Source organism: Labeo rohita, chromosome 6 (assembly GCF_022985175.1).
Source record: "Labeo rohita strain BAU-BD-2019 chromosome 6, IGBB_LRoh.1.0, whole genome shotgun sequence".
In the NCBI taxonomy this organism is placed as follows: Eukaryota; Metazoa; Chordata; class Actinopteri; order Cypriniformes; family Cyprinidae; genus Labeo; species Labeo rohita.
This window is the reverse complement of record NC_066874.1, coordinates 31,735,362-31,763,332: the sequence shown is the minus strand read 5'-3', so window position 1 is coordinate 31,763,332 and position 27,971 is coordinate 31,735,362. Positions and strand designations below refer to the sequence as shown.

General features: G+C 32.5%; 1 protein-coding gene across 1 annotated transcript; it reads left to right on the top strand.

Annotated features, from left to right (window-relative positions):
- LOC127167359 (ubiquinol-cytochrome-c reductase complex assembly factor 1) lies at nucleotides 1-27,943 on the top strand. Its single transcript, XM_051113359.1, has 9 exons — nucleotides 1-220; nucleotides 743-853; nucleotides 2,310-2,417; nucleotides 3,904-3,976; nucleotides 4,307-4,364; nucleotides 6,511-6,619; nucleotides 21,359-21,436; nucleotides 21,579-21,692; nucleotides 27,311-27,943. Exons 1-9 carry the CDS (start codon nucleotides 146-148, stop codon nucleotides 27,443-27,445), a joined length of 861 nt encoding a protein of 286 aa, XP_050969316.1. The 5' UTR covers nucleotides 1-145; the 3' UTR covers nucleotides 27,446-27,943.
- Nucleotides 27,944-27,971: the final 28 nt, after the last annotated feature.

Here is a 27,971-nt window from a genome sequence, read left to right as displayed (position 1 = left end):
TTTAACCGCGGGACAGATTCTTTGACATTGCTGTAAAGGGGGAGGGACGAAAACAAAGTGTTACAAAACGTGTTAGAAAGTAACAGCAACTGGTTCCTGCTTTATAGTTACAATAATACTCCATTATTGTAACTTTAGCGGAATCATGTATCGGCGACCGCTGCAGTCCGCCGTTAGACAGTTATTAAACGCTTCAGCATCGAGAACTGTCCTCGGAAAGGTAATTTATAGAGACCTTAATATCCAAAAAGGCAGTAACATCACTTAAGTGTTTTATATTTGGGTCCTTTAAAACGTTGTTCTCATTTACGTACTAAGACTGACACTAAATGTAATTTGGAGTAATTACATTATTTACATTTCGAAGTATAATGATGGTACTTAACCTGTACTTTTACAACACCAGGTGACATTATGCATAAATAAAGAAAATGTGTGAGTGACAAATGAATATATGAATGTAAATATGTTTATACATTTAATATGGTTTAATAATGAGTGCATTTAAGTGTATCTCTTAATTATTGTTGTTATTATCCGTGCGTTGTGCCATAATTCTGTCAAACTTCTAGTATGTAATATTTTTATATTTTTATTTAACATAGTGTTTTATAACATTTGCATATTTGTATTTTTCTTGGTCAGTTTATTACTCATATTAGAACCAATTAATGGATAATCAGAAGTCAGAAACACCCTATTTCTTTCAAACTAGATTCAAATGTCAGATTTCGATTTCCAGGCTATTGAGCAAGATGCATGTCAGTCCAGGGCTTTAATGGCTTGCCGGATAACAGCGGATGCAGGCGTCCCCAATCACCCACAATGCCGAGCTCTTCACAGCACAAGAGAGGTGTGATGCATTTTCTCATCCATTTCCATTTGTCTCTATAGATTTTTTGTTCTCTGAAAGCATTTTAGGCCATAGAATTATAATTCATATTATCTAGGTGGAGTAATAAAACTAAATGCATCAATTTATTACAATAATGAGAGACACCATGGATAACAATCATTTTTATGACATAATGCAAAAAGCAAAAATATGCTTTTATGTTGATTTTAGGGTGAAATATTATGTTTTCATAATTAAAAGTGATTAAAAGTCATAAATGCGAGTATGGTCATATGTGACCCTGGATCACAAAACCAGTCATAAGGGTCAGTTTTTCAAAATTGAGACTGAATAAATAAGCTTTCAATTGATGTATGGTTTGTTCGGATAGGACAATATTTGGTCGAGATACAACTATTTGAAAATCTGGAATCTGAGGTTGCAGAAAAATCTAAATATTGAGAAAATCACCTTTAAAGTTGTCCAAATAAAGTTCTTAACAATGTATATTACTAATCAAAAATTAAGTTTTCATATATTTACAGTAGGAATGTTACAAAATATCTTCATGGAACATGATCTTTACTTAATGTCCTAATGATTTTTGCCATAAAAGAAAAATTAATAATTTTGACCCGTACAATGTATTTTTGGCTATTGCTACAAATATACCCCAGCGACTTAAGACTGGTTTTGTGGTCCAGGGTCACATATGGAAATTATGTTGCCAGACATATATACTACAAAAAGTCCCATTCGTTAACATAAGTTAATGCTAAAATTGACAATGAACAATACATTTGCTACAGTATTTGTTATATTAACGGATACACCTTTTGATTTTTAAAATGTATTTTGTTTTATGTTTATTGTTAGTTCATCTTAATGTAGTTAACCAATGTTATCAAATGAAAGCTTACTATGGTGTGGCCTAATTTTAGTTTTAAATAATTTATGTATAGAGTAAATAATTTATGTATCTGATTCTGAAATTCCAAAAGTCTAAAGATCTTGAGAGACATATATTCTCATTTCCTCCCTGTACGACCCCAAAGGGCAAGCGCTTATTATAGCCTACTAAACTTCTACTAGTCAGTATTCCTAATCATAGCAGTAAAACATAAAATCCCTGTGAGAAATCCTTTGGGGAAGGTTTTATTGCATCCATAGTGGTGGCTTGAGGGAACATTTTCACTGCAGTGACTCCATAAAGCGTACCCAGGTTGAGCTGAGATTTGCTGGCAGATTATTGTAAAATACTGATTTTAAACAGGAGTAGCTGATAGATTTGACATTGTAATAACGTTTTTCAATAAGCCTTAGAAAAGCCTTAGTAAATGCAACTTTTAACTGATTGTTTTGTATTAGCATGCCGGTGATATTGTTTATATGCACTGTTTGTGTGCACCCATGTGTTCATGCCAGTGTTTTATATAGCTCTAATGTCAAATATGTTTCCATATTCTGTTACAAGCTGCATACTGTTAAAGAGACCCCACAGACTACAGACGAAGAGGTGGGGGCCTTCACCAAACTGATTGAGGCCATGGGCTTCACCGGACCCCTCAAATACAACAAATGGGTAAAGAAACAACCTCATCTAGTGTTACGAAACAATTTTTTTTTTAATTGTGCACTTTTATATTTGATGTCTCCCATGTGATCATAATGTTTCATAAAAATGTATGTGTTAATCTTAAAATGTACACATGGCTGGGTTATATTTAATGCCAAAATCAAGAGAAATAATTATTTATTTATTTAAAATATTCTGAATATTTTTTTGTCTTTAGCCCCCTTTATTTTCATTACTAAGTTCATTATTATTATTTTTTATTACTGAAAAAATGCAATCTGGAAAAAAATGACATTTAATTGAAATATTGAGATTATTTAAATGTTAAAGTATTTATATGCTCATATAATGAAACAAAAAGCATTTTTTATTACGGTAATGAGAATATAGTAAGAGTCACCTTTGCGAATAATAATTTCTTTAAAAATACTCAAAATAAAATGTCCAGATACATTGCATTATAAAGAATTTGTTTGGGTGTTTTGCTTAATTATAAAATTTATTTGACATGTTATTGTCATAAAATTTGATATGTTAATCTCAGAACGTACACATGTCTGGGTTATATTTCATGCCAAAATCAAAAGAAATAATTATTTATTCTGTTTAAATATTATCAATATTATAATTTTTTTTTCATTTAGCTCCATTTATTTTCATAATTACATTCATTTTTAATTATTATTATTTTATTTACTGCAATGCAAAAAACAAATATATATATATATAGATATATTTAATTGAAATATTGAGATTATTTCAATGTTTTTAAAAGTATTTATTTGCTCATATAATAAAGCATAATGCATTATTTTATTACAGTAATGAGAATATAGTAAGAGTCACCTTTGCAAATAATAATTTCTATAAAAAGACATGCATTATAGAGAATTTTGTTGGGCGTTTTGCTTAATTATCATGAAACTGTCGCTGCGAAAAAAATTGGAATAGTCCATTCATTTTTTTTTATTAGGAAATGTAAAAATATGCTCATTTTTATGCTATATATAATATTAAAAAATATTAATTTTTATTTGTATTGATGTATTTATTTATTTTTAATTTTGGGATGAAGTACAAACGAAAATATTACAGAAATCAACAACCAGATTGTCTGAATCTAGTAGTTTATTGGCACAGTCTTAAGTTGCATTTCCCCTCAAACAAATCAACTTTAAAGTAGACACTGTCACGTTTTGGTGCTGGAATGATGATTTCATCTGGTCCCGCTACCTGTTTTGTGTTTTCAAAAGCCGGGGCCACACTTTGTGAAATCCGAGATGACCTTTCATGCTAGAGTCATCAGCATCACGGCTGTCTAAAACTTCAGCATGTCTGCTTCATTTTGGGGCACATGTTTGGCTCGGTAGACCGGACTGAAAATGTGAACACTGCCGTGTCGTGACCAATTTCATCAGTTTCTGCTTTTGATCACACCGGATTGAGTGGCTTTTTGATCATGTGTGTCACAAATGTCTCTCTTCTCTTGCAGAAAATTAAGATAGCTGCCTTGCGCATGTACACATGCTGTGTAGAAAGAATCAACTATGACGAATTTTTTGAAAGTAAGTATTTTCGAATCGTTCCGTTTTGGACCATATTATGGCCTTATGAGTCTTATGTCATGCTCATTTACATTTTTTGAAGAACTCCTAAACACCCCTCACTTTATCCGAAACATTGAAATGAGCGTAAAGGGACCTTTTCAGCAGCACCTGAAAGATTTATGTGGCACTTTACAGCTGTGTTATGTTGTTTTCTTTAGCTGAGGAAAAAACAGGTGTAAACCCAATAGCGGTTTTGGAATCAGAGCCCAAGTTTGCATTGGTTTGGCTACATGTTGTGTTTTTTTCGTTTTCCCTTATGATGTCCTGAACTCCCTCTCTTTCTCCCAGAGTGCTCTCTCCCTGACACGCTCAACTCCTGGTTCTTGGTGGCACAGCTCCATGTTTGGTGAGTTTTTGGATGCAGTTTTGCGACATTGTGTCATGCAAATTCCAAATCCTGGATTTGGTTATTCATGCAAGGCATTGAGTTGATTAAAATTCATCCTCTAAAGTCAATTGTAAATAGTGTTGAAGGACCTATTCATTCTGAAGAGTGCAATGATACTCTTTGATATTTAGTAACAACAGCACAAACAAATCAACTCTTGAATTTTTTTTCACCAGAGATTGCAGTCTTTTTGTGTGTGTGTGTATGTGTGTGTTTGTGCTTGTGCTTTAAAACACCCATTCTGGTTTTAAAACATAATTTTTCTTTTTTTTTTGTCTCTGTAATTTTTCATTTTTATGTTTCCCAGAGTTTTGTAATTTTGGGAATTTTCTTAATTAAGTTTTTACTTTTTTTTTTTTTAAATCTGCAGTTTATAATTTTCAGGATTGCCCGATTTTATTAATTTTGCCATGTCAGTCTAGAATTTTTTTTTATTATTATTGTTTTGATTTGATTAGTTACCTAGAAGTAATAATTTTGTCATTCTTCCTTTGTTTACAAATTTTCCATTTCCAGATTTTTTGGACTTTATTGTTTTGGCTGTTTTGATTAGTGATCTAGAAGTGTAGATTTGTTTAAAATTAGCAATTTCGTGAATTCCAAAATCAAAAAACATTTTGTTTGTTTGTTTGTTTGTTTTTTGAAAATTTAAATTTTGAATTTCTTAATGATTTTGAATTAATTTAAATTTTGAATTCAGTGTAGCTCCACATTTGGTGAATTTTTGGACAAAGATTTGCAACATTGTGTCATGCAAATTCCAAATCCTGGATTAGTTATTCATGTAAAGCATTGAGTTGATTAATATTCATCACTAAGTGAATTGCAAATGGTGTTTTAATGGACCTATTCATCCTGAACAACAATACAAACAAATCAATAATTTTTTTTCACCAGAGATTGCAATCATTTTTTGTGAGTTTGTGCTTTAAAACACCCATTCTTGTTTTAAAACATTATTTTTTTTTCTCTCTGCAGTTTTCACTAATTTCTTGATTTGGGGAATTTTCTTAATTAATTTTTGACTTTTTTTCATAATTTTTTAATCAGTTTTGCCCAAATTTATTAATTTTGCCATGTCAATCTGGAAAATTACTTTCTCTGTCTTGATTTGATAAGTTACCTAGAAGTAGTGTAGATTTAAAAAATATTTCTTAATTTTTAATATTTCTTGTCATTCTTCCTTTGTTTAAACATTTTCCATATCCAGATTTTTTTTTCTTTTTCTATTGTTTTGGCTGTTTTGATTATTGATCTAGAAGCATAGATTTGTTTATAAAAATATTTTTTTAATAATTTGTGAATTCCAAAATCAAAAAACTTTTTTTTTTTCAAAAAATTTACATTTTGAATTAATATAAATTTAGGATTTAATGTAGATGTTACTACAGATGTCATTATGTAATTGAGTATTTAATTAATACTTCATTAAATTTTGGATTTTGCTACAAATGTCATTGAAGTATTTAATTAATTATCATCAGTCACCAAAGTCACCTATGGTAATGCACAGGTGATCAGGATTGGCTGATCTTGTCGTGTGAATATGTGATATAATCGGAATGAGAACTATGATTAATGGTGGCGGTTTGGCGCCAACACTCTGTACACTTCCAGCTAAAGGCACATAGTGTTTGCGCGTGCAGTCATGCGTCCGCACGATGACTAACTGTGTTTGTGCAGAGAAACATGGACAAGAAAAACTCAGTCTGGACTCAGTCAAACTCACCAGTAGTAGTTTATTCATGCGCACACACACACACACCCTCACACCTTCTTATCGCCTACAGCAGTAATAAATCAGTAGGTTGCAAAAGTAAAAATGGAGTGGGGAAACAATGCCAGACCATGTGACAGTATCTGTGCCACAGAAAAAAACATTTTTTTGCCCCTCAGCTTGTGAAAAAGAGTTTCCGTGGTAATCAGCATCACAGGTCAAAGATGCTGTCTATTTAACTCAGACAATTCCTTTATGCGAGTGCGTTGTCTGGCTGATCTCTTAAGTTTCCTGGTTATGCAGACCCTGACAGAGCATAGTGTAACACAGGCACTCGGCTTGTCAGGCTGTCTTAAGTAAGCGTTCTGCTCTGCTCTGCTCTGACAGGATGTGTCTGGTCCGGATGCGGCAGGAGGGCAGAGCTGGGAAGTACATGTGCCGTTACATCGTCCACTCCATGTGGGAGGACGTGGAGCAGAGGAGCAAGATTATGGGAGTGAGTAAAAGTGTTTTTGATTCAGCCACTTCTTTTGAAAAGCCTTGCCATTAGTATTTTGTGCTTTTTGTGTTTTGCCATCCACAATAGTGATAATCTGTCAGCTTGGACGGATTTCTATTCTCTTCTGCTCACCAAGCCTGCATTTATTTTTTATTTATTTATTTATTTTTTTATTTTGCACAAAAAAAAAAGAAATACAACACCAAGGACATACTGATGCATATTCAGTGCCGGAGAAGGCAAAAAGCCAGTATGGCTTATCTAAAGCCTCCACCAAAGAAAGATAAAACATAGCCAAAGAATGCAAAACACAATATAATACAACTAATACAACAAACAAAAAATATGTCACGATAATACTAGTGATAAAACAACAAGCATTTCACAGTAAAAAGAAAATACACTGAAAAATATAGAATCAACTAATCGCACAAGCTAGTTCATCAGCAAACCTCTTAAAACTCTTTTAAAGCTCTCTATTGAGGTGCATTGTCTCGCCACATGAGAAAATCTATTCCATATCTGTGTACCTTTAAATCTTATTGAAAATTGGCCTCTACATGTGGTGAAATTTGGAGGATGGAGATCCATTATCTGCCTAGTATTATGGGCATGAACAGCTGAGTTAGCTTTAAAGTATAACATAAACTGACCAGGAATCTTTCCTTCCGATAAAAATAATTTGTACATAAAAACACATATTTGGAAGATATTAATGTCAAAAATTGATAAAATCTGCAATTTCTTAAATAGCGAAGCTGAAGATGTGTGTGAACCTGAACGAGCCGCTATCCTGACAAACCGTTTCTGGAGAATTAGAATTCTGTGTAGCTTTGTTGGAAATGTGCTCCCCCACACCATGTTAGAATATGACAAATACGGATAAATTAAACTATAATATAGGGTACGGAGACATTTTGTAGTAACAAGATGGCTAATCCTCCTTATTATACCAATTGACTTATTAATTTTGCCACAAACGTAGTCTATGTGTCCTCTCCAACTCAAACCTTCATCAATAATAACTCCTAAAAATGTTGTTGTTGTTAACTGAAGCATCTCTGTAGGCCCAATTTTAATTCGCGCTAGTTCTTTGTTGTATTTTTTTTTGCCACTGAAAATAACAAAATTACATTTCTTAATATTTAAAGATAATTTATTTAACTTGAACCAAGCAGTGTAGGCAACTAGGCCAATATTTGCATTGCTCATTAACGTACTAAAATGTGAATGTGAAAGAACAAGGGTTGTATCATCCGCAAATATGATGGGGGAAAGCACATCCGAAACACTAAACATATCATTTATATAAATGAGGATTTGATATTTGATCCAAAGCATACAGCAAAAGCATCAATAGTGTGAAATATTTTTACTATTTAAAATAACTGCTTTCTATTTGAATACATTTTAAAATAATAAAGTAATTTATTCCTGTGATCAAAGCTGAATTTTCAGCATCATTACTCCAGTCTTCAGTGTCACATGATACCATTCAAAAGCTTGGAGTCAGCCGTGGCCTAATGGTTAGGGATGTGTGTGTGCGTGTTTGTTCACTACTCACTACTGTGTGTGTGCACTTGGATGGGTTAAATGCAGAGCACAAATTCTGAGCATGGGTCACGTCCTTTCCTTTCCTTCCCTTTTTAAATGGATCAAAAGTGATGGTAAATACAGTTACAAAAAGATTTCTATTTCAGATAAATGCTGTTCTTCTTAACTTTCTATTCACCAAAGAAACCTAAAAACATTTTACTCAACTGTTTTCAACAAAATAATAATAATAAATTCTTTTTTGAGCAGCAGGTCAGAATATTAGAATGATTTTTAAAGGATCATGTGACTGAAGTAATGATGCTAAAAATTCATCTTTGAAATCACAGGAATAAATTACATTTTAAAATATATTCAAATAGAAAATAATTATTTTAAGTAGTAAAAATATTTTAAAATTTGACTTTTTTGCTGTACTTTGGATGAAATAAATGCAGGCTTGGTGAGCAGAAGAAAAAAGCATTAAAAATCTTACTGTCCAAAAACTTTTGACTGATAGTGTATATGTAAATTTGGGGCCAGTAGGATGCATTAAATTGATCAGAAGTGACAGTAAAGACTTTTATATTGTTACAAAAGATTTATATTTCAAATAAATGCTTTTCTTTTTAACTTCTTGTTGAATCCTTAAAAGAAATATATTGCAGTTTCCACAGAAATATGAAGCAGAGCGCATCTGTTTTCTACATTGATAATAGTCAGAAATGCTTCTTGAGCAGCAAATTGGCATATGAGGCTAAATTCTGATGGATCATGTGACACTGAAGACTGGAGTAATGATGCTAAAAGTCAGCATTGTCATCACAAGAATAAATTACATCTTAAAATATATTAAAACAAAAAACAGTTATTTTAAATTGTTAAAATATTTCACAATATTACTGATTTTACTGAATTTTTGATCACATAAATGCAGCCTCAGTGAGTGTAAGAATGTAAAAGACTTTTTCCAAAAATGTAAAAAAGTTACCAAGCTAAATATGTAACAAAAAAGACATTTTAAATGCTAAAACAATAGACATACGATTAAAAATGAAGATTAAAATGATCACTTTTGTCTTTGTGAAATGTGATTATTTGCAAATGTGTTTACCTTAAGTCAATTCCAAAAAAAAAACAAAAACTACAGTTTGCACCAAAAAACATTGCCCTAACTAAATAAAAACATACAAAGAAATTATTTTTCCTTTTTTGGATGAGGACTTGTCCTGTTTGATGAAGTACACCTGTGTGAACATGAGGAGAACTGACTTCATACTTTCAGTAAAAATCACCCGAACATCACATCAAAAAATGATGAAGGAAACAATGTTTGTGAAGAGAAAAGATCCTGCGTTATTCATTTTCCAGATGCCATTTGTTTTGATATATCTGACATTCAGACATTTTTACGTGTCTGACATCACAGCCTATCAGTCTCATGAATCAAGTACTAAGTACTTTCTGCTTTTTATAAAACACATAGTTTCCCCACCAAATGCTGTAGCATGTGAAATGACTGATGCTCAGCTCTGTTGTTTGGATATGTTGAGAAATGGTGAAATACAGTAAAATACTGCCTCACACACACACACTCAGGTTTTCGGATGTAATTACTATGCTCTACAGACTGTGGAGGCATTTGGAGCCGATCGCTGTCCAGCGGAGTAGCAAAAGGTGTTTAAATCTTTGCGAGGTCAGTAAAGATGACATGCTTCTGCTGCGCAGAGAGTACGCATATATATGTGTGTGTTTGAGAGGAAGCCAACGCAAGGCGCCTTAGGGGAACTGCTGTCAGAAAGGGTGGGAACAAGACTTCAGCCCAGCTGTGAAAACAGAAATCTCTCTCTCTTTCCCCACACTTCTCTTTGTTGACATCCCCCCATCTCTTCTACCTTCTGTCTTAATCTTAATAGTAGGACTGAATTAGTATTGCTTTAAAGAACGAGTGCAGCTCGGTCCAGATCTGTGCATGTCAAGTACATACAGCACACAACATATAGCAGTGGCCTGGATGATTGCATAACACCGTTAACATGAACCAGATCAAACCAGCGGCGGCTAATCAGTCACCGCGACCTTATGGATATGCCAGAGCATGCAAAGGCTGGACGTGAGCCAGCCGTCGACAGATTTCTTTTGACTGTCAGTTAGAGTATTAGCAGTTTTGAGTCGCCGAGTAGTTTATTTATCCGAGGGAACAGCTCTTAGGTTTTTTTGGCTTAGAATAGAGTAAGCTTTGTTCTCTGAGAGAGCTCAAACCCAAAATCTTTTAAGTTCTTGGTAAACAAGATGTTGTGCTTTGTGTGTTTACTTTTGGCGCTGTGGCAAATTGCATGGTAGATTTGTTGAGCCTTTCACATTTAATGCTAATCCAGGGTTGGTAATTCATCCTGAGTAGTGAGGTTACCATCTGTTTGATTTGTGAGGTCAACGGGATTATGTAGTTTTTTTTTGTTTTTTTTTTTTGTTGATTTTGTAGTGCTTCATGATCTCATTAGCTCTTAGAAAGTTTGCACATAATCCCTGTACAAGTTTTTTTTCCTTGTACAAGTGTTCAAATGGACATTTGATTGTTTGCATTTACATTTATGCATTTATCCAAAGCAGTTTACAAAGAGGAGTAAAAACAGTTTGTCACAGAGCCAACAATATTCAGTGTCAGGGTTTATTAGAAAACAAGGTTTGGAAGCAAACTTTTAAAAAAAATATAAGAATTTTTTTCTGTTGCATTTTGCCTTGGATTTTATTTTAATTAAATTTTTATTTTAATAAAAAAAATATATATTTTATTTTATTTATATTTTGTCCATATATTTAGTTAAGCAGGTTGGTGATTTAGTTAGTTAAGTTTATTACTTTATATATATATATATATACTTTTAGAGCTGATACTTATTAGGGCTGCAAAATGATTAATCGCGATTAATAAAATTCTAAATAAAAGTTCATGTTTAGATACTATATGTGTGTGTACTGTGTATATTTATTATGTATATATACATACCCATACAAAATATTTATATTTATTTCTAATATAAATTATATTAGTTTAAATATATATACATACACATATTTTTTTAATATTTACATATGCGTGTGAATTCAATTTATTTAATTTTTTTATTTTATTTTTTTGTCCATATATTTGGTTTAGCAGATTGGTGATTAGTTGATTAAGGTTATTTATACGTTTTATATATATTTTTAAAGCTGATGCGTATTAGAGCTGCGAAAGGATTAATCGCATTTAAATTAAAGTTTGTTTACGTACTATATATGTGTGTACTGTGTATATTCATTATGTATATATAAATGCACACACATACAAAATATTTATATTTATATCTTATATAAATTATTTACAAGTTTAAATAAATATACCTACAAATATATTTTTTTAAATATATACATATATGTGAGTATATACATGTATATAATGTAATAGATTTTATTTTATTTTATTTTATTTTATTAGTGCGTAGTGTTTTTAAGATGTTTTGAAATGGTGATGGGTCTTTCTTGAACGTTTTGTTAACGAATCTCTTATGTGACTCGGGAAGAACGAGTCATCTCGGGGATTGATTCCTTCAGTCGCGCATGCGCAACATCCTATTAGGTTCTGTACTGGAATTAGTTCACCTGTTTCGAGTCTTCAGGTTTTCGGAGTCATTCGTTCATCTTATGGGGCTGTCACGTGATGAACGAACGACTCGAACACGAAGACTCGATAGATGAACTAATCAGTTCTCTTTCCAGCTCAGACTGCATTGGTTGAGTTTATGGGGCTGTCACGTGATTAACGAACGACTCAAACCCGAAAACTTGTCAGATAAGAGGTGAGATAATCATAAACTAAAGACCCAGGTAAACAGTGAATTAATCTTTTCTGTTTCTTATAGCATTATAGTTTTGTCTTGTTTGTAGTGTGATCAACGTTTGTGTAAGCAGTAGATGTGTTAGGGAAGTAACACGTAACATTTTAATTATATTTTGCTAAAATGAACGAATTGAACGAAATGACTCCAAAAGATTCGTTCATTTTGCCGAACAAGACTCAAAGGTCCGAGTCTGTAAAATGATCCAAACTTCCCATCGCTAGTTTAAAGTTAAAAAGTTTAACTTGTATTAAATGTCTTTAAACCCTACTTTTTGCTTGATTCTGGTGCTCTCCATCTACTGTTGCTTCTTAGAACACATTGGAAAAATGAAAATTCTGAAATCATATTGGCAAATTTAAAATTCTAATTAATCAGTTAATTAGAAAATTAAAAAGTTAATTTTGAAAAATATGCAGTCGATCCAGTCTAAAGAACACAATATGTACATGCGTCTATATTTATAGCTTCTCGTCCATCTGTGAAACCGTCAGCATGTACACTCTGTTTGTCTTAAAGCAGTGTTTCCCAACCCTGGTCCTGGTGTGCCAGAAGTACACTGCATATTTTGTACGTCTCCCTAATCAAACACACCTGATTCAACTCATCAACTCCTTAGTAGCGACTCCAAGACCTGAAATGGATGTGTCAGATTAGGAAAACATCCAAAATGCGTACCGTTAGGGGTTCGAGACGCACTGTTTTAAAGCAATAGTTCACTAAAATATGAAAATTCTCATCATTCATGTCATTCCAAACCTGCATGACTAAAATTCTTTTGGGGAATACAAAAGTAAAGTTTTATTGGTGTGCTGTTTGGAATCTTCCTACAATTACATAAAATTTTGAGAAAGATGAAAGAACCATAACGCAGTTTTTTTTTTGAGTGGACTGTCCCTTTTTGTGTAATACTAGCTTGAGCTAGGTTTGACATTGACTGGGTTAAGTATAGTGTGAAAAGACTTTTTAATGTGATTGACCTCTCTTCCCATCTTACTCAGTAAGAAGCCTTAATGAGACTTGTGTGAGAGAAAGACAGTGAGCACTGGAGTAAAATAAGTGCACTTTAAATGTCCACATTTGTGTGTGTGTGTGTGTTTTATGAACTCAGCACCTCTCTTATGCCACGCTGTGCAATGACTTTTTCCATAGTGTCACTTTTCCCCCTCTCCCAGAGCCCATAAATCAAAAATCTCCATTTTTTCACGAGGACTCTTAATATAATCCTCTCGTTTTTCAGGTGCTCTGTTCAGCCAGTAAGATTTTACAAGCTTATTATCAATTTAACATTGGAATTGCAGTGTGTATATTAATAATAAGCCTAAAATTTAAGGCCAAATGAAATTCGGGCTCCTAAAGTTGCCCCCTAGCTAGGAGTGTCAAACTCGTTTTATGTCATAGACCAAAATGGCACCTTATGTGGTTTTTTTTTTTTTTTTTTTTATTTGTTAAACCTCAGTGTACCAATGTAGAGTCCATAAACATGTTGTTCTGGTTCATGACATAAATGATTTATAGGTAAAATTAAAAAAGGAGCATGTGGAATTGTTCATCAATTCCACCTTAGTTATTGAAGATATATAATTTGGATATTAATATAAATAAATATTTATTTAAATATTTAAATATTGCATTCCTAATGGGCTATTGTAGTCCATTGTTTTTTTTTAAATTAAAACTGACATTTTCTGACACAAATGACATCATTTCCTCCTATTGGCCCGTTTATGTATAGTTGCAATTGGCTCATTAACGAACGCCTAAATAAACATGCTCAGTCATCAATTATCCTGCTCTCCTGATCAGAACTCGTTCACATATTGTATGAAATTAAGCGTGTGTGAAATGGAAAAGGCGTTTGACTTTTGACTTGTCACTTTGCCCAGCAGTTCGCTTCCATCACGTGTATGAAGTTGCCCTCGGTTTTTCGGAGCATGTATGTTGGTGTGACGTGATTTTCAATGAGATGTGAATGGGGTCGTGGGGTGGCGTACGTTTTGGCTGCGGGTGCGTTCGGGAACGAAGACATTTGACCTCTCAGTCCTGGCAGCGGCCATCGAGTGGCACCGTAGAAAAATGACCTCATTTTCCATCACAGTCTCTCTTTCACTTGAATTCTTGTAGGTTCTCCTGCAGAGAAAATTCGCTAGAATTACACATTAGCAACGAGGCAGAATTATTATTTTTTTGCTTGTATTTTTAGTAAATAAAAAATTAAAGACGTTAAAGGAATAGCTCACCAGAAGTGAAAAGTCTGTCATTAATTACTCACCCTCATGACGTTTCAAGCCTGGAAGTCCTTTGTTTATCTTTGGATTATTCTCATAGCTTTGCAAAATCAAGATTAATCAATTGATGTCAACTGGACTATTTTAATGATGTTCTTACTACCTTTTTTGGCCCTTGTGTGTCAGTTGTGTTGCTGTCTATACAGGATCAGAAAGCTCTTGGATTCATCAAAAATATCTTAATTTGTGTTCTGAAGATAAACGAAGGTCTTACAGGTTTGGAATGACACGATGGTGAGTAGTTAATGACAGAATTTTCAGTTTTGGGTGAACTATCCCTTAAAGTGTAGCTCATTTTGGTTTGACTTGCAGGCTTAGCTCCGCCTACTTAAAATCTTATTGGTCCATTATTCTGCTCAGCATAACTGCATAATAAAAATCAAATATGTTCTGACTGACTGTTTTTGTGTCAGATTTCATGTTCAATGTGGCCAAACAAGTAACTTGACCATTTATTTATTCAGTTATTTTGATCCTTTTATTCGTGCCTTATTTACAGATATTATGCATAAACAAATTAAGTATTAATATTTATAGATAGACACTTTTATTTTTTACTATTAGAATTACTATTTATTCTGCTTTGCAGTGACTAATTCCACCAGAAAGATAGTTTTAATATTATTTATTTAAATGTTTTAATTATTTATTTAAAATCATTTTTCTTTTTTTTTTTAAATCAAAAATTCAAGGAACACTCTTAAAAATAAAGTTACTTTAAAGGAGAAGTCCACTTCCAAAACAGATTCACATATAATGTACTCACCCCCTTGTCGTACAAGATGTTTATGTCTTTCTTTCTTCAGTTGTAAAGAAATTGTTTTTTGAGGAAAACATTTCAGCATTTTTCTTCATATAATGGACTGATATGGTGCCCCGATTTTGAACTTCCAAAATGCAGTTTAAATGCGGCTTCAAACGAACTTTTTATACTTTTTCTCAAACGCTCATCTCTTGAATTATGGTTCAAGACAGTTAGGGTATGTCGAAAAACTCCAATCGTATTTTCTCACTAAACTTCAAAAATCATTTCAAAATCATCCTACATAGCTGCAGAAGTACCGACCCAGTCTTTGCAAAGTAAACATGCAAAGAAGATCAAACACCCCTAACAAAAAAGGTAAAACAGTGATATAGGACGACTTTGAAGTTGAGGGAGAACACGAGATGGGAGTTTTTCGACATACCCTAACTGTCATGAACCAGAAAAAACAGTCCAGGCAAAGTGAGACAAGACGAGCGTTTGACATTAAAAAGTATATAAATTGTATTATTTTTATGAAAATAACCGATCGTTATGCTAGATAAGACCCTTCTTTCTCGACTGGGATCATTTACAACCACATTTGGGATCGTTTGAAGCCGCATTTAAACTGCATTTTGAAAGTTCAAAATCAGGGCACCATATCAGTCCATTATATGGACAAAAATGCTGAAATGTTTCCTCAAAAAAACATAATTTCTTTACGACTGAAGAAAGAAAGACATGAGCATCTTGGATGGCAAGGGGGTGAGTAAATTATCTGTAATGTTTTGTTCTGGAAGTGAACTAAGCCTTTAACAGCTTGTATTCGCTGGGAATGCCAGCTTTGTGAAGACGGGCACATGTGCGCACACTTTGACCTGATGTGGAAGTCTGTTTTCACAGGTCAGAAGTGAGGAGGTATTTCCCTTTGTGCCCGGCCCCGAACGCGTTATTTTTTAAGCTGTGAAAAATCGTGTGTAAACGGAGTGTAATCAGCGTGTCTGGCAGCTCCGTAACGGGTCCGTCCTGTTGGATCGGGATACAGTTACAGCGCTGGAAATGGAAGGACCCCCACTCACTCAATCCTCACCACGGTTAGGTTACTTCGCCTAATTGTGCTAAAATACTTGTCATTTGTGCCATGTTAGACCAGCCCCCCTTGAACTTTACCTCTACACACACTCACGAGTGTGCCGGGCCGTGTGTGTGTGATTCGGGAGTTTTTCTAAGCCGTAGTAATAACAGTGAAGTGAGATATGACACTAATTTGGCGGTATAGGAGCGAGATTCTGCTTCTCAAGCAAGTTTTTGGTGCCTCGGCCTGATTAGTGCGAGGGATTAAATATCCCAGCCTGGTTTTACCGACCTGCGTCACAACACGGGAAAGGAGGATGAAGGGACGAAGATGGATGAATGGGAGAGATCAGGGTGGACACTGGGAGGGAAAAATTAAAGACGGGAAGCAAGTGAAAGGAGAAAAGAAATATAGTGAAGTATGTAAACGTTACTATGCATTACTTTGGTGGTTACAAACATCTTTACTCAAACACTGATCCATTATGACAGTGGTTAATATAAAAATAGTGACTAGAAGTCTGTTCTAAAAAGAATCGATTCTCTGATTCCAAGGTTATGGGAATCTGGAGTCTGAGGTCATTCATGTGATTTGAATCTTTTGATTCTGTTCAGCAAAAAGATTAAGGTTTGCTTTGGCATGCTAATTTGGGCTTAAGACTTAATATTCAGAAATATCCATTTGACTGCAGAGGCACCGCAGCGAATTAACATTAAACTAAACTGAGCTGAATAACGACACATTTTCCTTCTGTTCAACTGCTTATAGCTGAACTGACATTTGGTGACCAGTAATTGGTGACTGGTGAGTGTCTTTTTGAGTATGTTAGTGCATAATTAAATTATTCACTATGATTTGTTCAAAACGAGTCATTTGAATGAGTTGACTTATTCATTGATTCATTTGTTGACCACTAGTTGGCAACTGGTTGGTGTCCTTTGAGTATTTCAGTGAATACTTGAATTATTCAGTCAGATTTGTTCAAAGATTCATGTGAATCAGTTGACTTGTTCATTGATTCATTAGGTGACCAGTAGTTGGCAAGTGGTGAGCGTCCTTTTGAGTATTCCAGTGAATTTATTTAATCATTTGGTGACTAGTAGTTGATGACTAGTGAGTGTTCTTTTGAGTATTTCAGTGGATATTTGAATCATTCACTCAGATTTCTTCCAAAAGAGTTCCAAAGGAGTCATTTGAATTAGTTGACTTGTTAATTTTAGTGAATATTTGAATCAGTCACTCCTATTTGTTCAAAAAGAGCCATTTGAATCAGTTGACTTGTTTATTGATTCATTTGATGACCAATAGTTGGCGACTAGTGAGCGTCCTTTTGAGCATTTAAGTGAATATCTGAATCATTCACTCAGATTTGTTCAAAAAGAGTTGTGTGAATCAATTGACTTGTTAATTGATTAATTTGTGAACCAGTATTTGAAGGCCAGTGAGTGTCCTTTTGAGTATTTCAGTGAATATCTGAATCATTCACTCAGATTTGTTCTAAAAGTGTCATTTGAATCAATTGATTTGTTAATTGATTCATTTGGTAACCAGTAGTTGACGGCCAGTGAGTGTTCTTTTGAGTATTTCAGTGAAATCTAAATCATTCACTCAGATTTGTTCCAAAAGAGTCTTTTGAATCAGTTGACTTGTTCATTGATTCATTTGGCAACCAGTAGTTGGTAACTAGTGAGCGTCCTTTTGAGTATTTTAGTAAATATTTGAATCTGTTACTCATAATTGTTCAGAAAGAATCATTTGAATCAGTTGACTTGTTCATTGATTCATTTGGCGACCAGTAGTTGGCGACTAGTGAGTGTCCTTTTGAGTATTTCAGTGAATATCTAAATCATTCACTCAGATTTGTTCCAAAAGTGTCATTTGAATCAGTTGATGTTCATTGATTAATTTGGTGACCAACAGTCGGTGACTAGTGAGTGTCCTTTTGAGTATTTCACTAAATATTTGAATCAGTCATTCCTATTTGCTCAAAGAGTTGTTTGAATCAGTTGTCTTGTTCATTGATTTGTTTGGTGACCAGTAGTTAGTGACTGGTGAGTGTTCTTTTGAGTGTTTCAGTAAATATTTGAATCATTCACTCAGAGTTGTTCAAAAAGAGTTTTTTGAATCAATCATTGATTCATTTGGTGACCAGTAGTTGGCGACTATTGAGCGTCCTTTTGAGTATTTTAGTAAATATTTGAATCTGTTACTCATTTATTCAGAAAGAATCATTTGAATCAGGTGACTTGTTCATTGATTCATTTGGCGACCAGTAGTTGGTGACTAGTGAGCATCCTTTTGAGTATTTCACTAAAAATTTGAATCAATCACTCATATTTGCTCAAAGAGTTTGAATCAGTTGTTTTGTATATTGATTTGTTTGGTGACCAGTAGTTAGTGACTGGTGAGTGTTCTTTTGAGTGTTTCAGTAAATATTTGAATCATTCACTCAGAATTGTTCAAAAAGAGTCCTTTGAATCAATCATTGATTCATTTGGTGACCAGTAGTTGGTGACTAGTGAGCATCCTTTGGAGTATTTTAGTAAATATTTGAATCTGTTACTCATATTTGTTCAGAAAGAATCATTTGAATCAATTCGCTTATTTGATTCATTCAGTGACCAGCAGACCGCTGTCCTTTTGAGTATTTCAGTACAGTCAGTTTGAATCAATCACTCACTATATCAATCACTATTTGTTCAAAAACAGCCATTTGAATCGGTTGACTTGTTCATTGATTCATTTGGTGACCAGTAGTTGGTGACTAGTGAGAGTCCTTTTAGGTATTTCAGTAAATATTTGAATCATTAATTCAGATTTTATTCAGTTGATTTGTTCATTGATTCATTTGGTGACCAGAAGTAGTAATCATTCACTCAGATTTTCTCTGAAAGCGAAAGAGAATTGCTCCGAGTGAACGTTCGCATACTTGTGTCGAATGTTTGGGTCTGTGGGCAGAAACACAAAGGAGAGCGAGCGTGCAGAGAAGACGGGGCGGGTAGAAGAGTTAAAGCACAGCCAGATGAGATTGATTATTTGCAGGTCTGCGTAATTATGCACAGGTGCTTTTCTGCCCCGTGCGCACACGAAGACACACACGCTGTGACCCGACGCACTCCAAGCATGCAGAAAAGCCGACATACAAGACTTAAGAATAAACACACTTGTTTTGAAAATCTCCCCACCCAAAACCTCCCAGGGGTTGGTGTCTGTGGCCATTGTGTGTTTAGATTCATATGGAGCGAAGCACCTGGGCAGGCCCCTCGCTTCAGATCCAGTCCTGCTTTTGTTTTCGAGGTTAAGATTGTTGCATTATCGTCCACATGTTTGATATTTAATGCCAAGGACTATTCCAGCTTTGACTGAACACATAACTGTGATCTCAGTATTAGGCAGAGACTCAAACCGCTTCATCACCTGTTAGCATCTAAATGATGCTTTACAAATAAAACTAAAGTCACGCTGTGAGAATTTTTTTTTTCCCCCATTGTATGATGTGATTGTACTTTTCGTGATGAGACAGTTTAGTTAATGGCTGATTCTTTTCCTTTTCTTTTTTTTCAGTCTGTCACTAGTTAAGCTAAATTGGTGTAAATATAGTTTTGTTGTATTTTAATTATCTAAATGATAACAAACAAAAGTCACAATGAAGAATCTTCACTCACATTTTCTTTTCTTTTGTTTTTGTTTTTTTGTTTTTTTTGCTCATGGTGTTTTATGATTATACTTTGCAATGGCTGTTTTTAGGGTCCCATTAATAACTATTTTTTTTATTTTAGTTTTTAGTTTTATACCTTTTGACAATAGAATTATTTAACTTTTTCAACATAATTATTGGCCAGTACACAATCAAGAAATTGTAAATTATGATTAATTGTCCTGGCCAATATTTCTGTTGGTTACTAAATGTCTAAACTGGTGTAAATATTGTGTTTTACCTCATTGTTTTACTGGACCTTGATGCTTTACAGAGTAAACAAAAGTCACAATGAAGAATCTTCACTTTTTATTTCTTTTGCTCAACATATGACATGATTGTATTTTTCAGTTGTATTATTATGTTCATTTATTTTATTTTATTTTATTTTATTTTATTTTATATTTTTTATGAATAATTTATTTATTTTATTTATTTATTTATTTACTTACCTTTTTTTTGTTTGTTTCCTTTTTAAGTTTTATTTATTTATATCCAAAATGGCTGGTACTTTTTCTTTTATTTTGTTTTCTAATAATAATTTATCTATTTATTTATTTTATCTATTTTCATTTTTTTTTTTGTTTGGTATTTTTTTTTTTAAGTTTAGTTTTATTATTTTAATTTAATTCATTTTTTTTAATTAATTAATATATAATATAATTTAATATATATCAATATATAAATTATTTATATATATATATATATATATATATATATATAAATTATTATTATTATTATTATTTTTTTTTTTTTTTTTTTTAAGTTTTTTTTATTTTAAATAATATCAATAATATCAAGGCAGAAATGTTAAATGGTCTGAATATTGTATTTTTGTTCATTGTTTCACATTGCCTTTTTCCTAGATTGAAGTTTAGATTTATTATTATTTTAATTTAATTTACTTTTGTTAATAATTTCTGTGTTTATTTAGTTTTATTATGATTTTAAGTTTATTTTTATTTTAGTTTTAATTTATTTTTGTTTATTTTTATTTTGCCCCCTTTGACAGATTATTTACTTTTTTGTATTAGGGTTGCCTGATACCAATAATATCAAGGCAGAAAATGGTGACTTGTGATTAATTGGCCCGAGTTTGTTTCAGTCTGTTTCTAGTTATGGTGAAATGGTCTGAATATTGTATTTTAATTCATTGTTTCACATTACCGTTTTCATAGATCGATGCTTTTATTTATTTATTTATTTATTTTCATTTTTTTGTTTGGTAATTTTTTTTTTTTTTGAAGTTTAGATTTATTATTATTTTAATTTAATTATTTATTTTGTTGTTAATAATTTATCCATTTATTTATTTTGTTTTATTATTATTTCAAGTTTATTTTTATGTTTGTTTTAATTTATTTTTGTTTATTTTTATTTTGTTCCCTTTGACAGGTGATTTACTTTTTTTTGTATTAGAGTTGCCTAATACCAATAATATCAAGGCAGAAAATGGTGACGTGATTAATTGGCCTGAGTACTGTGTTTTAATTCATTGTTTTATGTTACCTTTTTCATAGATTGATGCCATTCAGAGAAAGGAGAGCATGAAGGTGATGACGGAGACGTTCTACGCTGCACTTTTTGGTTATGATGAGGTAAGAGGTTAACCCCAAAGTTGTTGACTATTTTCAACACTAGTTTTGCATATCATAACTGCCATTCAAGAACTGTCAAGAGTTAACAGTAAGTTTGGTATTTCTGTAAACACATCTCATGTGTCTCTTCTGTATGTTTTAGGGAATTCTGTCAGACGACTGCGTTCTTGCGGCGGCGCTCTGGAGAAACATGTTCAACAGACAGTGTGAAGACCCCAGACAGCTCGAGATGATGGTCGAATACGTCCGCAAACAGGTCAGTGTGTGTTTTGCACACGTTTATGTGTGTGTAGATGGTCAGAGGCCAGTTCTCTACTCCTGTGTAAACAGAGACGTGTGTATATACAGCACCGACTTCCTCACACACATAAACACATTGGAGTGCTGTACGTCACCCACTCCGTCACTCAGATCAACTGGCACTGTGTTTAACAAGCAAACGCCCCCATCTCCACCCCATAATGTGACATTCATTGGGTTCAGCATTTACTGTGTGTTGGTGGAGAGCTTTCCCTTCCCTTTCACCCCTACATGAGCCTTTCCTCAGCCTCAGCAATATGAACGCTAGAGCTACACCATTAATTAAAAACAATCGAGATTATGAGTATCACTGCTGTGATTTAATTTTGAAAAGTGCAGCAGTCAATTTTGGTCTGGAGTTCACAATGTGTTTGTTGGTGCATAGTTTATTGTATTAAAATTATGGCGGATAATTGGTACAGATTTCCCGATTCAGATTCATGTGTTGATTCTGAATTCACTCGTTTCCAGTTCATTTGGGTATATTTTAATTTTAATGTCCAAGTTGCAATACGAACTTTACATGCTACACTGCTATTCAAACGTATTTTGAAAGAAATTAATACTTCTATTCAGCAAGGATGCATTGAATTTATCAAATGTAACAAAAGATTTAAATTTAAAATTTTCAAATTTCAAAGTGCTTTTTATTTAACGTTCTACGATTCTAGCTTTTACTGTGTTCTTGATCAAATAAATGCATGTTTATTCATATATTTATTTTAATTTGTTTTTATATTTTAATATTCTATTTTTAATATATTTTTTTATATTTTAATCTTTATTGTATTTTTATTTTATTTTGTCCTTTGACAATAAGGATTATTTATATATTTATTTATTTTTCCTTTTTTTCATATATTCATATTCATATATTTATTAATATTCAGATATTTATTCATATTCATATATATTTTTTTAATTTTCCAATTTTAAAATATTTTAATATCTTATTTTTAATATCTTATTTTTTTATATATATTTTTGTCTTTATATTTTATTCTTTATGATATTTTTATTTTATTTTGTCCTTTGACAATAAGGATTATTTATATATTTATTTATTTTTCATATTTATTCATATTCATACATTTATTAATTTTCCTTTTTTATATTTTAATATATTATTTTTATAGTCCAATATATAATAATAATATATTTCATTTTTTAATGGTATTTTTATTTTATTTTGTCCTTTGTCAGTGAGATTATTCATATATGTATTTTTTTTTTTAATTTAATATATTTTTATTTTCTTGTTTATTTGATATTCATATCCATATATTTATTTAATTTTTTTATTTAATATCTTATTTTTAATATTTCTGTCTTTCTATTTTATGTTTCTTGTTTTATTTTATTATATTTTGGGGGTTATTTAATTTTGTGAAAATTAATTAAAAACTATCTTTGTAAAATAGTAAATTATTGTTCATTTGCACAGGTTTTTTCATAGTGATGCTTGCTATAGTTCATGATTACAAAAACCTATTACTGTCATAGGTGGTGCTAAGAGTTTTGTTTTTAGTTATTTATTTATTGGACAAATTGGCCTGTAATAAACAGGATACTGTATAGTCTGATGACCATTATCCCAAAATAAGACTTGCTGATCGTATGTTGGCTCTTACTTTTCTCTTTCTTTGTTAGATTTCAAAAGTATTAAACACTTATGTTTATTACTGTATATTATAATGTTTTTATGTCTGATAAGCCTTTAGGCTTTACTTTGTGACCTTTTATGTGATTATGTATCAGTGCATGATTATCTGGATCAAAGTTCCCCATCAAGCAACAAAGCACACGATGGTTCTCCATCACTGCCGGGGCCATGAGCTCATTACAGGTGCGGGCAGGAATTTATTACAAACGAGAGCGTTTGCGCGAGGTGTGCGTTATACGCGGTGCCTGCAGGCATTCTGAGAAAAGAAAGAAAAACAACAAATAAGCGTCATCCGTCGGCCCCCGAGCGTCAGGGGCCTGCTTAGCCCAGGATAGAGCAAGAAGCAGAAGGAGAGCTGGAGCGAGTGAGAAGGTGAAAAGAAAAGAAAACAGTCACAGGTGCAGCACATGAAGCATGGCAGCGACTGATGACACAGCGCAGAGAGGGACACCGTCGCCATGACTACAGCGGCCTCTCCTGATGAAGTCACACGGTGCGCTCGCATATGTGCGCCGGTGCTTGACTGCGTCGTTATTCAACGCTAATTGCTCTCGACAAACACCCGCTAGCTCTGACATCATCGTGTGTGTGTGTGTTTGACTTTCTGTTTTTAAACTCCTGCAGCATTAAGAATGCTCCACTGGCTCATTTAAAGTGTGGAAACTTTTTTCCGAGCTGAGATGGGAGTTTGACTTCGGAAATGAAACGGACGACATGATATTTCACCCCAAATAAGCACATTTACTCAGCCTCATTCCAAGACCATATGACTTCCTTTTTTCTATGAAAAGAAGATGTTTTTAAAAGTCTTCCTATATATATATATATATATATATATATAGCTCAAAGGTTTGGGACATGTAATGTTTTTTAAAGAAGTCTCTTATGCTCATCAAGGCTGCATTTATTTGATTAAAATGTTATTACAATATAAAATAATGGTTTTAATTTTAATATACTTTAAAATATAATTTATTCATGTGATGCAAAGCTGAATTTTCATCAGCTGTTACTCCAGTCTTAAGTGTCACATGATCCTTCAGAAATCATTCTAATATGCTGATTTATTATTAGAATTATCAGTGTTGGAATCCATTGTGCTGCCAAATATTTTTTTGGAACATGTGTTTCTTTTTTTTTTTTTTCAGGATTCTTTGATAAATAAGTTAAAAAGAACAGCATTTAACACGTCCTTGGTGAATAAAAGTATTAATTTCTTTAAAAAAAGAAAGAATAAAAATGTACTGACCCCACAACAGCTGATAAAAATTCAGCTTTGCATCACAGGAATAAATTATGCTTTAAAGTATATTAAAATAAAAATCATTATTTTATATTGTAACAACATTTTGCAATATTGATGTTTTTTTTTTTTAATCAAATAAATGCAGCCTTGATGAGCATAAGAAACTTTAAAAAAACATTGCAAGTCTTGCTGATCCCAAACACTGTGGAAACAGTGGAAACCATGATTTTTCCACAATTTTTTTTTTTTTTTTTTGAATTTTTATTTAAAACTGAAATCATTTGCAACATTTTAAATGTTTTTACTTTAAAATACTTTAATACTTTGTGTATTAAAAGTTTAATATCTTTAAAAAAAAATTGTAAATCTATGCATTTATTATATATATATATATATATATATATATATATATATATATATATATATATATATATATATATATATATATATATATATATGGGGTCATATACTACCAATTAAAAGTTTGGAATCTGTAGGATTTTTTTTTTTCATTTCATTTCCTTTTAAAAGAAGTCTCTTATGCTCACCAAGGCAAAAAAAACAAACAAAAAAAAACAATAAAACCTGTAATACTGCAAAATATTATTACAATTTCAAATAACTGTTTTTTCAGTTTGAATATATTTTAAGATGTAATTTATTTTTGTGATCAAACCTGAATTTTCAGCATCATTACTCCAAACTTCAGTGTCACATGATCCTTCAGAAATCATTCTAATATTGTGATTTCTGCTCAAGAACATATCTTATTATTATCAATGTTGAAAACAGTTGTGCTGCTTCATATTTTTGTGGAAAACATGATCTTCCCAGGATTTCTTGACTAATACATTTAAAAAACAGCGTTTATTTGAAACTATAATCATTTGCAACATTCGAAATGTTTTTACCTTGTCATTGGATCAGTTTAATGCATCCTTGTGTATTTAAAGTGTAATATCTTTATAAAAAATTCATACTGACCCCAAACTTTTCAACAGCAGTGTATATCTAAGTGTTTAGCAGTGGTTTTAAGCATGGCTCAGTCTGTAACTGTCTGTCCGTTGAGTTTACATCTGTGATTATTTCCCAAAACGCTTCTCTGGTCCTGCGTTCATTAGCACAGATGTCTTCACTGTCATCCAGTTTTTATTAGTTTGCCTGTTTTAAACACTAGGAGGTAAATTCATTGAGGCCTGTCTTTTTACAGCGCTGTTATAGAAGTGATGTCAATTGAGCCTGGAATCGATCAGGCTCGCTGTGAGGTTTAGCCTCTGCATTTGGACCTCTCTTGTATTTTGAATTCACTGCAGAGTTAACCGGGGCTAGTTGTCACACTTTTCACTATAGACAACTTTTTTTTTTTCTTTTTTTTTGCATTACTTATTTACGTATCTTAATGTCTTCGCAACAACAACAAAAAAAGCTATTGAACATTTACACACGTAAATATACACATGCACACTTGTTTTTTTTAATGGGACATTTTCACAATGGGAAGCTGCTATTTATTACCACAGATGTGATAATACTTTTTGAAGTTTTAAGCACTAGATAAAGTACAAAAAACCCTCTTCCAGAGCATATTTGCATTGGAATGCTTTTTAGTGCATTCCACCTTTTAGTGCTTTTCAGTGCACATTAAACCATAAAACACTTAAGAAACACTAAATCGGTCATGAATCTGCAAATATGTAAAATCACAACACTGTTTTAACAACAATTGTATAATGTTACAATACATATAACCCATGTGACATATATATATATATATATATATATATATTTTTTTATTATTATTATTTAAATTATTTGAATTATCAACGTTGGAAACAGTAGTGCTGCCTAATATTTTTTTTGGAACCTGTGATTCTTTTTTTTCCCGAATTCTTTGATGAATAACTAGTTAAAAAGAACAGTGTTTATTCAGAATATAAATCTTTTCTAACAATGTAAATCTATAATATCACTTTTTATATATTTAACGCATCCCTGGTGAATAAAAACATTAATTTCTTTCAAAAAATAAAAATAAAAATGTACTGACCCCAAACTTTTGAACAGTAGTGGATATTGTTAGAAAAGATTTCTATTTCAAATAAATGCTGTTCTTTTTAACTTTTTACTTTAACTTTAACTTTTTGAAAAGAATCCTGAAAAAAAGTATCACAGGTTCCAAAAAATATTAAGCAACACAACTGTTTCCAGCACTGATATATATTATATCAGAATATATTAGAATGATTTCTGAAGGATCATGTGACACTCAAGACTGGAGTAACAGCTGATGAAAATTCAGCTTTGCATCGTATAAATAAATTATATTTTTAAATATATTAAAATAAAAAACATTACTTTATATTGTAATAACATTTTGCAGTATTACTGTTTTTTTCTGTATTTTTTATTAAATAAATGCAGTCTTGATGAGCATAAGAGACTTTAAAAAAAAAAAAACATTATTTTTTTATTTTTTTGTGGGGTGGTTGTTTTTTAACAACTATAATAACCCTAGTGGCAGCTTGCTCCAACCTGACATTTCTGAAAAAAAGCAGCAGCTTTGTCCTGAATACACAGTTCAACTTTTTTGGTCAGAATGTACTTTCATTATATAGCAGGCCCAGACTCGCCAGCTGATGATACAGATGTTCATTTCCCCACACAGATGCAGTTCATCGATGCTCTGGATGGAGAGGACCTGCTTTTAACAGGAGAAGTGAAATGGCGCCCCCTGGTGGAGGAAAACGCCCAGAGCATCCTGAAGGTTCCCGGCCCGACCTACAATGATGCTGGTCTCTAAGAGCCACCTCACCTAAAGCAGCCAATCAGGACGCAGCACTCATCTGATTAGTCACACCCTCTTCCCTTATCTGTCTTTCCCTGACTTTCCTGACTCACTTTCCCCACTGGTTTGTCAGCTTCCCTCATCAACACAGTGTTGGGAATACAACAAACACAAGCACACACACAAACACACATTTATTCTCACATGTATTGAGAGTATTAAGGACTCATCAGAATGGTTTTGCACTCTCCTTTTCTAAATCTATAGAGTATTCTTGTATTTATGTATGTCTTTCCATATGGCTGCGATGTTGCAATATTTATAGGAATAATTCCTTGCTCTTTCACCTCTCCTTAACGTTTACAATGCAAATAGTTGTTTTTTTAATTCACTCTCAATGTGTTGGAGGAAAATGTTTTGAGTGTGTGTGAATGTGAGTGTATTTTTTTTTTATTTGTCAGGATCGTTCACCAATAAAAGTGCTTCTCCAGTAATTAATTCACAGGAATTTCACTCTGTCTCTATACCTGTTTCATTACAA